Genomic DNA, 13,264 nt, shown 5'->3' on the forward strand with positions numbered 1-13,264 from the left:
ATATTCCTGCTCCCCAAAAATGCCTGCTTTAGGAACACTGTGCACACTGGCAATGCTACTACAAGGCTCCTTGTTAGAGTCTCCTTTACCAACAACACTACAATGCAAGATCAACCTGCACATCTTTCTAGGTGGAAACTCCTTCAGGTACACACCACCTAAAGGAAATTAGCTTGAAATTTCAGGATGCACCAAAACAACTGCTCTCTTCCAACAAGCAGCACTTGCATGTGAATCCACGAACATCAAGGGTATGTGAATCATTCAACCCTGGCTCTGGATGGCCTCACCACCCTAGTGGGGATCAGATGGTGAAGTAACACTTCATACAGGACTGTTACAGATGTTAGAGACCATAAAAGCAAAGACCATGTACCAGTTGCCTAACAATGGCACAAATGTGCTACTGGGGCCATCATAAACTTTGGCGCAGTCAGAATGGAGCCTGTTGAACTTTTTACCCACCGCTCAACCTCCAAGGTAAAAATCCCTTGGTCTACTCCAAGATTAACCTTGAATCCAGGTATCCCATGCTGCAGCATCACGCACCTTTGAAAGTTTCTTCCCATTTTGGGATGGGCAGGAGGGCAAGAACCCAATGCCTCTCCCCCTCACATTTCCCATGGTAAGAAATGCTTTTCCAAGTAGCAAAGCAGCTTGATGGAGCCAACAGGTAAGAAGCTATTTAAAACAACAAAGTAAGCACTTTATTTCCATTAAGCATGTTGTTTTAGTATCACAATGGAATGATGAGAAAACATTAAAAAAACCCACAAGTTTCTAAATCCCTGAAAATAGCAGGGAGGCTTCAAGGCAATTTAAAACGAAAGGGAGTGACTCAAGTGCCGAACCAGTCCCGACATCACAATTCTCCTCCAAGAGCAGGGCAGGGGCGGGAAGGTGGAATGATGCGAAGGTGCGAATGTCTGAAGTAGTCTTTGGCGTTTCTGCCTCATGATTGACACACACAAGATTTGTCAGGACGACTCACTGAAATCTCCGGACGCAACAAAGTGCTACATTAGTAAAACAAGAATCCAGCAAGATGACTTCTCATACGGTGGGAATGCCCTATGGTTGGCGTTAAGACGCATTATTGCAGGCAGTGCTGCTCACTCAACAGGGAGGTTTCTGAGTTGGGTAAGGAAGCGTGGTGGTGCGTGAATCCAAGAACATGTGCTCATGCGCAAGACACTGCATCGTCCTCCAGTACTGACGAGAGCAGGGAGGAGAGGAAGTGGTGACAAAAGAAGTACAAATCCATTCTTTACAGTGATCAAAACATGAGTCCAGTGCAGAGACTATAGCTTCACAGTTCCCGGGGGCAAACTGTCATTGCAGAGCCTATAGTAGCGCAGGTCATTCACCAGTCTGTGCACGTTCTGGGTAAAAGATGGCAGGTCCTGGAGAAAGATCAAGCAACACAGATATTGACAATGGAGTAGTGCCTGCAAGTACTTATCTTACCATAGGGGGCACTATTTGGCATTGTCCTAGTAAATCAGTGAGCAAAGGCAAAAGCCCCCATTTATTTCACCTGTAACCCAGTTCTCCTGTAGATGCCAGGAGAATACCTTATGGCAGTTCCCCCTGACTAGGGCAAATCCTTGGTGTAAATATGCTCTTACTGAAATCTCATATTAAGAGAGAAGCCACTTCTCTGCCTGGAATAGTTCTTCAATCTAATGGCTAGTTACTGAGAATGGGGATCCCTGCAAGAGAAGTTTGCAAATCCTGGATTTTATTTACGGGACTGATTTCTTAGTGTGCCTACGCATGCAGAACATGAGCTGGCATCACATGGCCAGGGGAGGAGCCATCTGCTGGAACAGCAACCTGTGTGCTTTTTTGCAGTGAAGCCACGCAGGGCAATTCCCAAGTTTCCTAGTGCTACGGGACACATGGAAACAGAGACTCCTATTTTCCAACTGCATTTGGCTATTTTAGAAGACAGCAAGGAAATCAAGGCTATTAGCCAGGATGGGCAGGAATTGTGTCCCTAACCTGTTTGCCAGAAGCTGGGATTGAGAGACAGGGGATGGATCGTGTAATGATTACCTGTTCTGTTCATTCCATCTGGGGCACCTGGCACTGGCCACTGTTGGAAGACAGGATACTGGGCTAGATGGACCTTTGGTCTGACCCAGTGGGGCCATTCTTATTTCTTCCAGCTTTCCTGCCTCCCTCCATACAAATCTCTTCTAAAATCAGGAGCACCCAAAGGCGACGTGTGCTTCCAAGAGCTTGGAAGCTTGTCTGTAGCTATTGCCAGGTATATATCATAAGTAGGGCTGTCAATCACCGTTAACTCACGCGATTAACTCAAAAAAATTGATTGCGATTAAATAAAATTAGTCGTGATTAATCGCACGGGTAAACCAATTACCAATTGAAATTCAATTATCAATTGAAATTTATTAAATATTTTGTATGTTTTCCTACATTTTCATACATAGTGTTCTGTGTTGTAACTGAAATCAAAGTGTATATTTTTTATTATAAACATTTGCACTGTAACAATTATAAACAAAATCAATAGTATTTTTCAATTCACCTCAATACAAGTGCTGTACTGCAATCTGTGTGAAAGGGCAATGTACAAATGTAGATTTTTGTTTTTTTGTTACATAACTGCTCTCGCTCAAAAAAAAAAAAGTAAAACTTTAGAGCCTACAATTCCACTCAGTCCTACTTCTTGTTCAGCCAATCGCTAAGACAAACAAGTTTGTTTACATTTACAGGCGATAACGCTGCCTTCTTCTTATTTACATTCCCAGAAAGTGAGAACAGGCATTTGCATGGCACTTTTGTAGCCAGCATTGCAAGGTATTTCTGTGCCAGATACACTAAAGATTCATATGCCCCTTCATGCTTCAGCCACTGGTCCAGAGGAAATGCCTCCATGCTGATGATGCTCATTAAAAAAGCGTTAATTAAATTTGTGACTGAACTCCTTGGGGGAGAATTGTATGTCCTCAGCTCTGTTTTACCCATACTCTGCCATATATTTCCTGTTATAGCAGTCTCAGATAATGACTCAGCACATGATGGTCACTTTAAGAACACTTTCTCTGCAGATCTGACAAAATGCAAAGAAGGTACCAATGTGAGATTTCTAAAGATAGCTACAGCACACGACCCAAGGTTTAAGAACTTGAAGGGATGAGGTGTGGAGCATGCTTTCAGAAGTCTTAAAAGAGCAACACTCCGATGTGGAAACTACAGAACCCAAACCACCAAAAAAGAAAATCAACCTTCTGCCAGTGGCATCCGACTCAGATAATGAAAACATACATGCATTGGTCCACACTACTTTGTATTGTTATCGAGTAGAATCCATCATAAGCATGGACACATGTCCTCTGGAATGGTCGTTGAAGAATGAAGGGACATATGAATTTTTAACAAATCTGGCATGTAAATATCTTGCAATGCCGGCTACAACAGTGCCATGAGAACACCTGTTCTTCACTTACAGGTGACATTGTGAACGAGAAGCGGGTAGCATTATCTCCTGCTGTAAACAAACTTGTTTGTCTGAGAAATTAGCTGAACAAGAAGTAGGACTGAGTTGACTTGCAGGCTCTAAAATTTTACCTTGTTTTATTTTTGAATATAGTTTTTTTGTACATAATTCTACATTTGTAAGTTCAACTTTCATGATAAAGAGATTGCACTACAGTACTTGTATTAGGTGAACTGAAAAATACTATTGTTTTTTAGTGCAAATACTTGTAATCAAAACTAAATACAAAGTGAGCACAGTACACTTTGTATTCTGTTGTAATTGAAATCAATATATTTGAAAATGTAGAAAACATCCACAAATATTTAAATAAATGGTATTCCATGATTGTTTAATCGCGTGAATAATTGCAATTAATTTTTTTAATCGTTTGACAGCCCTATTCATAAGGATGTACACATTGGGGAGATTACAGCCCCCCCACTTACTCCAGCTTTATCCAAGAGGCCTGCAGGAGATGGATGAGATTGCAGCTACACTATTTTATACATCTTTGCTATAGCTCTTGAGCTGCAGGTAAATTGCTAGGGTAGCTCTTGGTTGGGCAAGGCCTGAATGACCTTGTTCCAGAAGGTGTGTAAGTCCTGGCCCTGTGAGAAAGTGCCACAGGTGAAGTTTATTCCCCCAATATGTCAATTCATTCACAGCTGGAGAGACAATCAGAGACAAGACAGCGGCTGGATTTGCTAGCAGCCCTAGGAAATTCCAGTTGCAGGCACAGAGGACAATAGGAATGCCACCCGTCTTTAGTGACAATTCTGAGAAATCCCTTTTGTTTGGTGGGGAATTTGCAGCTGGTAGTGAATGTGTCATGACATAAACCTGCTGTGATGCATGCTAGTACTTGGCCCAGAGGCAATCCCTCTGGAGCATCACTCCCCCTTACCCTGTCCATTTTGAAGTTCCTTCCTAGCACATTTTTCTGATTGGAGTCCACGCCGTCACAACTGGCTAAGAACTCCGTGAGAAAGGCTGAGTAGAAGCTATCAAAGTCCACTGAGGCCATGTTGTAGATCGCAATGCCAATCTCTTCCTGCAACAGGTCGTGTGATTTGTGGACCAGCACCTGAAGCAGCACATTCACAAACTGAAACAGCATGGTTGTCCGGAAGATCTTCTGCAGGGTGAGAGAAGCACACTCAGTCATATCCTCCCAAGCTGCCAAGCCTCCTGGTGCGGGGTCAGACTGAGCTACTACATAGTGCCATGTCAGCGTGCCCACCAAGGGGAGAAGCAATTCTCCAGGGCGAAAGCCAGATCAAGGCAGTAAGCACAGCTGCATCTGACCACCACTTCGCTGGAGGCCTCAATGGTTTTTCTAGGATTTCAGCTTTCACTTAGGGACAGAAGCCACTAGCCCCTTTGACAGTGCAGAACACATCCCAAGTGTGAACCAGCATGGCAGTGCTGAATCTGCAGGGACTGGAACAGTGAGCCAAATTAATCCCTGGTATAAGGCAGGGGGTGAATTTGGCACCATTCAGCTCAGTGGTTAAGGCAGACGTGGGCAAACTACGGCCCACGGGACAGTCCTGTCTGGCCCCTGAGCTTCCAGCAGGGGAGGCTAGTCCCCAGCCCCTCCCTCGCTGTCCCCCCTCTCTCGCAGCAATGCCCCCGCATGGGCCGCGCTCTGGCCTGCTGCTCCCGCTGGGCAGCGTGGGGAGTGCAGCTGGCTCTGGCCAGGTATCGTGGCTATGAGCTCCTGCTGTTGGTAAGGGGGCGGGGGTGTATGTTGGGTAGGGAGTGGGGCATCCTGGGGGGCAGTGAGGGAGAAGGGGGTGGTTGGATGGGGTGGAGATTCTGGGGAGGTGGTCAGGGGATGGGGAACAGGGAGGGTGGGAGTGGGAGTCCCGGGGGGCCTGTCAGGGGGCAGGGATGTGGATAGGGGTCAGGAGGACAGTCAGGGGACAGGGGGGTTTGATAAGGGGGTGGGATCCTGGGGGACAGTTAGGGGCCGGGGGTCCCAGGAAGGGGTGGTCAGGGGATGAGGAGCAGAGGGCGGTTGGATAGGGGTGGGAGTCCTGGGGGTGGGGGGAGACTGTCTGGGGCAGGGGTGTGGATAGGGGTTCGGATGGGGGTGGGGGTCCTGGGAGGAGTCGGGCAGGGGACAAGGAGCAGGGGGTGGGGGAGTTGGATGGGTTGCGAGAGGCAGTCTGGGGTGGGGGCTAGGCTGTTTGGGGAGGCACAGCCTTCCCTACCTGTCCCTTCATACAGTTGCACAACTCCGATGTGGCCCTCAGGCCAAAAAGTTTGCCCACCCCTTGGTTATGGATTCAGAAGAGCGATGGCAGTTTAAACATCCACTACTTGAGCAGGAGATTAATAAGTCCCTTTCTCACTCCAGCCCATCAGACTCCCACCCAATGTCAGATGCTTATGAAAGCACCAGAGGTTCCAACAAGTCTTGAAGATTAGTTACTGCACCAGCCACAACAGCCTGCTGTGGCACTGCTGTTGATACAGGTCAAGGACAGAGTTCCTCTGTGGTAGCTGGTCCTAACCTGGGGTCCCTGCTTTCATCCGGTAATCAGGAGGGCTAAGCCCCAGATTCTACCTCCAGTCTTTCAAGACAATGGCCAATATGCCAGAACTGAAGGGGGGGGAGGGACTCCACACGACAATCAGAATGACTTGATTTTAAAGGTTAAATACCTTGCAGCCTGTCAAGGTGAGAGCCAAATGCTTCAAACAGAGATCATTAGCCTTCCTCTACTGATGAGTCCAAACTAGGGTTTTGATTAATCGCAGTTAACTCACGCGATTAACTCAACAAAATGAATCGTGATTAAAAAAAATGTGATTAATCGCAGCTTTAATCGCACTGTTAAACAATAGAATACCAACTGAAATTTATTAAATACTTTGGATGTTTTTCTACATGTTCATATATATTGTATTCTGTGTTGTAATTGAAATCAAAGTGCATATTATTTTATTACAAATATTTGCACTGCAAAATTGATAAACAAGATAGTATTTTTCAATTCACCATGTACAAGTGCTGTAGTGCAATCTATGGTGAAAGTGCAACTTACAAATGTAGATATTTTTGTTAAGTAACTGCACTCAAAAACAAAACAATGTAAAACTTCAGAGCCTACAAGTCACTCTGTCCTACTTCTTCTTCAGCCAATCGCTAAGACAAACAAGTTTGTTTACATTTACAGGAGAGAATGCTGCCCGCTTCTTATTTATGTCACCTGAAAGTGAGAACAGACGTTCACATGGCACTTCTGTAGCTGGCATTGCAAGGTATTTACATGCCAAATATGCTAAACATTCATATGCCCCTTCATGCTTTGGCCACCATTCCAGAGGACATGCTTCCATGCTGATGATGCTTGTTAAAAAAAATACGTCAATTAAATTTGTGACTGAACTCCTTGGGTGAGAACTGTATGTCCCCTGCTGTTTTACCTGCATTCTGCCATATATTTCATATTATAGCTGTCTCGGATGATGACCCAGCACATGTTGTTCATTTTAAGAAAACTTTCACTGCAGATCTGACAAAATGCAAAGAAGGTACCAATTTGAGATTTCTAAAGATAGCTACAGTACTCAACCCAAGGTTTAAAAATCTGAAGTGCCTTCCAAAATCTGAGGGGGACGAGGTGTGGAGCATGCTTTCAGAAGTCTTAAAAGAGCAACACTTCGATGCGGAAACTACAGAACCTGAACCACCAAAAAAGAAAATCAACCTTCTGTTGGTGGCATCTGACTCAGATAATGAAAGTGAAGATGCGTCGGTCTGCTCTGGATCATTATCGAGCAGAACCCGTCATCAGCATGGACATATATCCCCTGGAATGGCGGTTGAAGCATGAAGGGACATATGAATCTTTAGCACATCTGGCATGTAAATATCTTGTGATGCCAGCTACAACAGTGCCATGCAAACAACTGTTCTCACTTTCAGGTGACATTGTAAACAAGAAGCGAGCAGCATTATCTCATGCAAATATAAACAAATTTATTTGTCTGAGCAATTGGCTGAAGAAGTAGGACTGAGTGGACTTGCAGGATCTAAAGTTTTACATTGTTTTATTTTTGAATGCAGATTTTTTTGCACATAATTCTACATAAGTAAGTTCAATTTTCATGATGATGAGACTGCACTACAGTACTTGTATTAGGTGAACTGAAAAATACTATTTATTTTGTTTTTCTTACAGTGCAAATACTTGTAATCCAAAATAAATTTAAAGTGAGCACTGTACATTTTGAATTGTGTTGTAATTGAAATCAATATATTTGAAAATGTAGAAAATATTCAAAATTTTTTAAATAAATGGTATTCTATTATTAATCATGTGGTTAATCACGATTAATTTGTTTAATTGCTTGACAGCCCTAGTCCAAACTCCAGCCCCCAAAGTCGTCCTTTACCATATTCAAACCCCTAAGTAAGTTCAAACCCCTAAGCTTTTAGTCCTTCCTGGCTGTTGGGATGGATGGCAAATTTCCCTCTTCTGCCTCCACAAGGGGGAGGCTCCTATCCGGGACTTGCTTTCTTCCCCTCTTCTCTCCATAACATGGAAAGATTAAGTGATGGTGGGGGCTCACCTATTCTGTGCCCCTTGTGCTCAAAAGAGGAGGGAAGATTTGCCCTAGTTAATCCTTTCCTCCTCCTCCCATCCTCCTCCCTACTGTTGCTGAAGAGCGCACCAGGTTTTTACTGTGACCAGTGCAGAAGTGGGATCACTTCTGTACCAGACACCAGTGCAAGGGGAATGTTGATTTAATCCATGCTGTGCCCCCAGCTCTGTGCCCCTAGCACAACCACCACTAGAAACACGATGACTCAAGGTCTGCTGCACCCCCTGCCCACAGCCTTTACTCCAAAACCTCTCCTGGGGGTGCTGTATACCACCAAGAGCTTGGAGTTGCAGCTTTCCAATGCCATCAAACAGTAATTTCTAGCATTCCAGGTTCACAAGATACCAGACCATAATACTGTCACACTGCTCAGCCTAGCAGTGGCTCAGGACTTGCTATATAGCAGGTCTCAGCACAGTGTCCTCTAGCTGCTGCAAACAGCACATATAGGAGTTGACCAACTGGCACTCACCTTGTGGTACAGCTTCTGCTTGGTATTCAGTGTCTCCAGGTAGAAGAGATTCTGTTTAAATAGGTGTATGTCAGGCTGCAGGAAGGACTGGCCAAATGCCTATGGAAAGAGATAGATCTTAGGAGATGGAATGAGTAGCAACATGCCTAAAGGCCAGCATACAGGTTTGTCAGACAGGACTGGAGTGCGTGACATCAAGTGCTGGGCAAAGGCAGAGCTATATATTAGAGTATTTGGTGCCCAACTGGATCTCCTGGCATCAGAGTACATATCACTTGGCAGGGCCCTCCATCAGCCCAGAGGCTTGTGTTGTCTGAGCTTTTCAGGTTCAACTCCCATTCCCATACTAGATATACTGCCATTATACCCTAATCCATCTCGCGCTCTCCTGCCGGGAATTGCTACCTAGTGCCCAGGCTGGGAAGGCAAGTGACTGGTCTCCTTTGAAACAGACACCTGCAGAAGTCAGCCCAGACGGCAGAGCTAGTGCTTCAACCATCCCTTCTCCCCAATGCAGAATCTGAGAGCTGTTTGAAAGACCTGCCTCCTTTTCATGAGCTCACTCATACCCTTCCAGCTGTTAACTGTAAATGGACGTGGCTCAGCTTGTCTCAGTCAACCTCTCCGCCTCCCAGCTGTTTGTCTTCATTGTGAACCTGACCTCACACACACAGCCAACCCCAGAGTGTGGCTTTCAGCTTTGGCACTCCAGAAAGGCACCATTTACACCCCTCACCCTCCAAGTAATGTTCCTGCCAAACAGGACCCATTCTCAGTTTTCATTAGGACATATCCTCAAGGAGCTCAGGGAGACACTCTTGTATCTAATATGCCAGACTCCAAGGATACAGGCAGAACCCTATCAAATGCAAAACCCATTTAGAGTAGCGAAGAGCCCATGTCCCAGGGACAAACCCCCCAGGAGTTACAAGAACTTCTCATGACCATCCTAACTCCAGTCAACCCACAGAGCAGAGGTGATTGCTTAACAAACCATGCAGATACCAGACCAGAAAAAATGACCAAACTTCAACTGAAGTCTAAGCACATCTGAGACACACTGAACAGTCCTTTGACTGAGACTCTTGAGAACTGGAGCCAGAGTGTTCTCACTGAAGGAATGGCCGGTGATTAAATTCTCTCCCTTTGGTAGTCAGCTAGGACCCAAGTTTGCTGGCTGTATGGACGGGTTGGAGGATTTGATCTAGCCCAGGGGTTCTCCAACTTCATTGCATCGCAACTCCCTTCTCACAACAAAAATTACTACATGACCCCAGGAGGGGGGACTGAAGCCTGAGCCAAAACCCGAGCCCTGCTGCCCCGGGTGGGGACGTCAAAGCCCAAATCCCAATGCTTTGGGCAGGGAGGCCAAAGCCAAAGCCCAAAGGCTTCATCCCCAGGCAGGGAGCCTGTAACCTGAGCTCCGCCGCCCAGGGCTGAAACCCTCGGGCTTTGGCCCCAGCAAGTCTAAACCAGCCCTGGCAACCCCATTAAAATGGGGGTGGTGACCTACTTTGGGGTCCCAACACACAGCTTGAGAACCACTGGTCTAGATTATGAGGTGCTTTTATCTGGTCAGCTCTTGGTGGGGGCAGGGAAAGAGGGAGAGTACACATGTTGATGTTTTGTTTTAAGCATCTGGATAAGCCCAGAGGCCAGGACAATAGGCAGATATAACACATTACTACAGCAAGTAATAAAACAAAAGGAGCTAGAACTGCAGCTAGCAGGTAGCTGAAAGACAAGCCACAAAGGGTCTAGGAACATAAAGTTTGCTGGATTGGACTGGACTAGCATCTTGTCACAGATAGAGGCCAAGACTTGAGGCTTCAGGAGCATGACAGTCTCACATGCTAAGCTGCTTTTATATTGTACAAGGTATTAGATGTAGAAGAGTTCTAGCTGATGCCTCCCATAGGGTACCACAGCTTCCATCATATAACAGGAGACTAGATCACCCTTGATAGCCATGTTAATGGTCAAAAATAACCCAGCACTTTTCAAAATCCAGCCACAGTCCTGGACTCTGACCGAATAGGGCAGCAAGTGCCCAGGCTGGCATTCCGCTGGATAACACAGGCTGGTCTTACCATAGAGAACATTTGCAGAACATTAACAGCTTTCCATCAAAAGAGCAGGAGCCAACTAGTAAAACCAAGTCGCCCAGAATCGCTGGCCAAGAGGCAGCTAATATTCAATTACTGAGTAAATGCCACTTTAGAAAGGTGCAGCTGAAAGGTTCAGTCCAGTCACACTGTCAGAGAAGGGGCAAGAACAAACATGCTCAGGCAGCCCTGCATAGCCTGGGTGGTAATGCAGAGACGAGCCATGAGTCCTTTAGATCTCAGTGGAAACTAAGGGCTTCTCTATCTGGGGAGTTAAGTGCTTGGCAAGCTGAGCCATAAATCTACAGCTTGCTGTGCACTGACTGTGGACCACATGGACCATGGAAACAATAGCAGGTCACAGCATACTATGGAACTTTCCGTGTGCAGCACCAGAGTCCACGTGGCCAGTCAGCATGCTGCAGGCTACTGCACTGAAGATTTAAACCCCTGCTTGCCATGCACTAATTATTCGCAAACACGGGATACCAGAAAGGGCAGGACACAGAGAAAGTTAAATATAGGGTTTAACTCTCTGAATGAGAAAGAAACATCTCCACTTCTAATACCATAGAGAGGACCACTCCTGTGAGCTCTCAATTGCAGGCAGTTTTGTGACCAGGTCTCTGATCTGACCTCTCAGTGGATGGCCTTGCCCTCTTGAACTCACTGCCCTGTGCGGGCCTGCCAGACGCCAGAGATCGTGAGCTCCCAGGGCATGGTGCAAGGCTTTGTTTACTCTGAACTAGGCTGGAGGTAAAGAGCATTGCATCAGGCAGCCTGACTGGGCGATCGATTGGGATGATGTTTTGAATTTTGCTGCAAGTTGCGTTAAACCGGTTGGAGAGCTCATCCTGTTCTTAAAGAGGTAAGTACCCACAGGCTCGAGCAGTTTTGATAAATGCCAGAGTAAAACCTGAAACAAGCAAGTCTTATGCTTTTTAGGACTCTGGCTCCCCAGGCTGGAAAGAATGCTATAGGCTTTACCTGCAGGCTATTATATTTCATTTCCCTTCTCTATTCATAGGACCACAGCCTATAGAACAGTGGTTGGCAACCTGCAGGCCACATGCCGCCCATCTGGGTAATCTGATGTCAACAAAATGTCTTACGGCTTGCAATCAGATTACCCTGATGGGCTGCAAGTTGCCCATCACTGCTAAAGAATAGCCAGTAACTGTTCTTTCCTAGATGTGATGGACCAGATATAGTGGAACATCTTATAGTAACAAGTCAATGTAAACCCAGAAGAGACACCTTAGTGCCATACAAGCTTTCCTCACTACTAGATTACCCTATTGCACATCAAGAGACTTGTGGTGGTAAAGGTAACAGTGATGCTTTAGTTCTGGATGTGGGGTGTGACGCATCATGGTAGTGCACAAATACACATTGAGAAAATGACCCCTTGAGATGCTTACTATCCCTTTACATTCTATAGGGTAAGATAGTCTGCATCTTGTCTACACAATCACACATCCTAACCTATCCATAGCTGTGCAACAAGAACGCAACACGTTAAACCTAGTTTGAGTCAACCCTGAGAGTGGCTAATTGTCTGGTCACTACGACATAACAGCTCTCACAACTTGAGAACTTAGGATTTCCTGATGGGAGGTTGAGTTACCTGCATAATGGCACTGAACTGTGCTTCATTCTCCATCTGTTCCTCTGCCATCCCTCTCTGGACACTTGCCAGAACGCTAGACTTGAAGAAGTACCGCCAATTGTGATGGAGGACCCGGAAAAGCAGCTCAAATAACTCTGCTTTCACATCAGGAGATGAGCGCTGGGGGAGAAACAGAATCTTAGAACAGACTGCTCTGGTGGAGAGCAGCTACTTCAGTGGATCCCACTATGAATAGCTCTTCCCCATAACATGCAGGTGGTCATCCAGAACAGTATTTCTGACCAGAGATGTTCCATTATAGCAAGGACATGGCTGAGCTGATGACCAAGAATGTCAAGCTTATTTTCCTCTAGGGTAAGCATGAGACCCAATGCTCATCTGGGCTATGCAAAAAACCCACTGTACACATAGTGAGTCCTGAAGCGTTGCCTTGAACATAGCTGCAAATTTAGCTTCTTCACAGCTACCATGCAATGACCTCAACCCAGATCAGGCTATAGATCTAACAGTAATTCTGTCCTAGCTTGCCCCATCTAGTGGCTCAGACTGCGATAGCTGAAGGAAAACACTGAAATTGCTTCTCCCCTCCTTTCCCGCTCAGGATTTTAATTGGACACTAACTTCGCCCGCTGTATGGGAGTTGTCCTACCTCTGCAATGATGGGGTAGACCTGTTCCATGCACAGCGAGATGATGCTGGGTAAGAAAGGCTTGAACACTTGGCCTGGCTCTTGTACCACCACTTGCAAAATCTTCAGAAACTTCTCAACCACACGACAGCCAGTGCTGCCCTCATGGAGGATGCTCTCTGCTAACTGCTCTCTAGAACACAAACAAAGTCACTGACGCTGTCAGAAGTCAGAGATGTTTAGACACATTAAAAGATTTGAAGGCAACAGCAGCAGACAAACACCATTAATTTAGTTTGAGGTG

General features: G+C 45.8%; 1 protein-coding gene across 3 annotated transcripts in view; it reads right to left on the bottom strand.

The window, feature by feature from the left end:
• Nucleotides 1–684: 684 nt before the first annotated feature.
• Nucleotides 685–13,264, bottom strand: part of XPO6 (exportin 6) — a 113,231-nt gene continuing 100,651 nt past the window's right edge. For all 3 annotated transcript variants that reach the window (XM_039491378.1, XM_039491377.1, XM_039491376.1), the window contains 5 exons: nucleotides 12,982–13,153; nucleotides 12,330–12,491; nucleotides 8,598–8,696; nucleotides 4,413–4,643; nucleotides 685–1,403 (listed from right to left, as the gene is read on the bottom strand). In XM_039491378.1, the coding sequence (XP_039347312.1) occupies nucleotides 1,302–1,403; nucleotides 4,413–4,643; nucleotides 8,598–8,696; nucleotides 12,330–12,491; nucleotides 12,982–13,153 (766 nt within the window). In that variant the 3' untranslated portion in view covers nucleotides 685–1,301. The remainder of the gene's footprint in view (nucleotides 1,404–4,412; nucleotides 4,644–8,597; nucleotides 8,697–12,329; nucleotides 12,492–12,981; nucleotides 13,154–13,264) is intronic.

This window comes from Mauremys reevesii, linkage group 10, assembly GCF_016161935.1.
Source record: "Mauremys reevesii isolate NIE-2019 linkage group 10, ASM1616193v1, whole genome shotgun sequence".
Taxonomy (NCBI): Eukaryota; Metazoa; Chordata; order Testudines; family Geoemydidae; genus Mauremys; species Mauremys reevesii.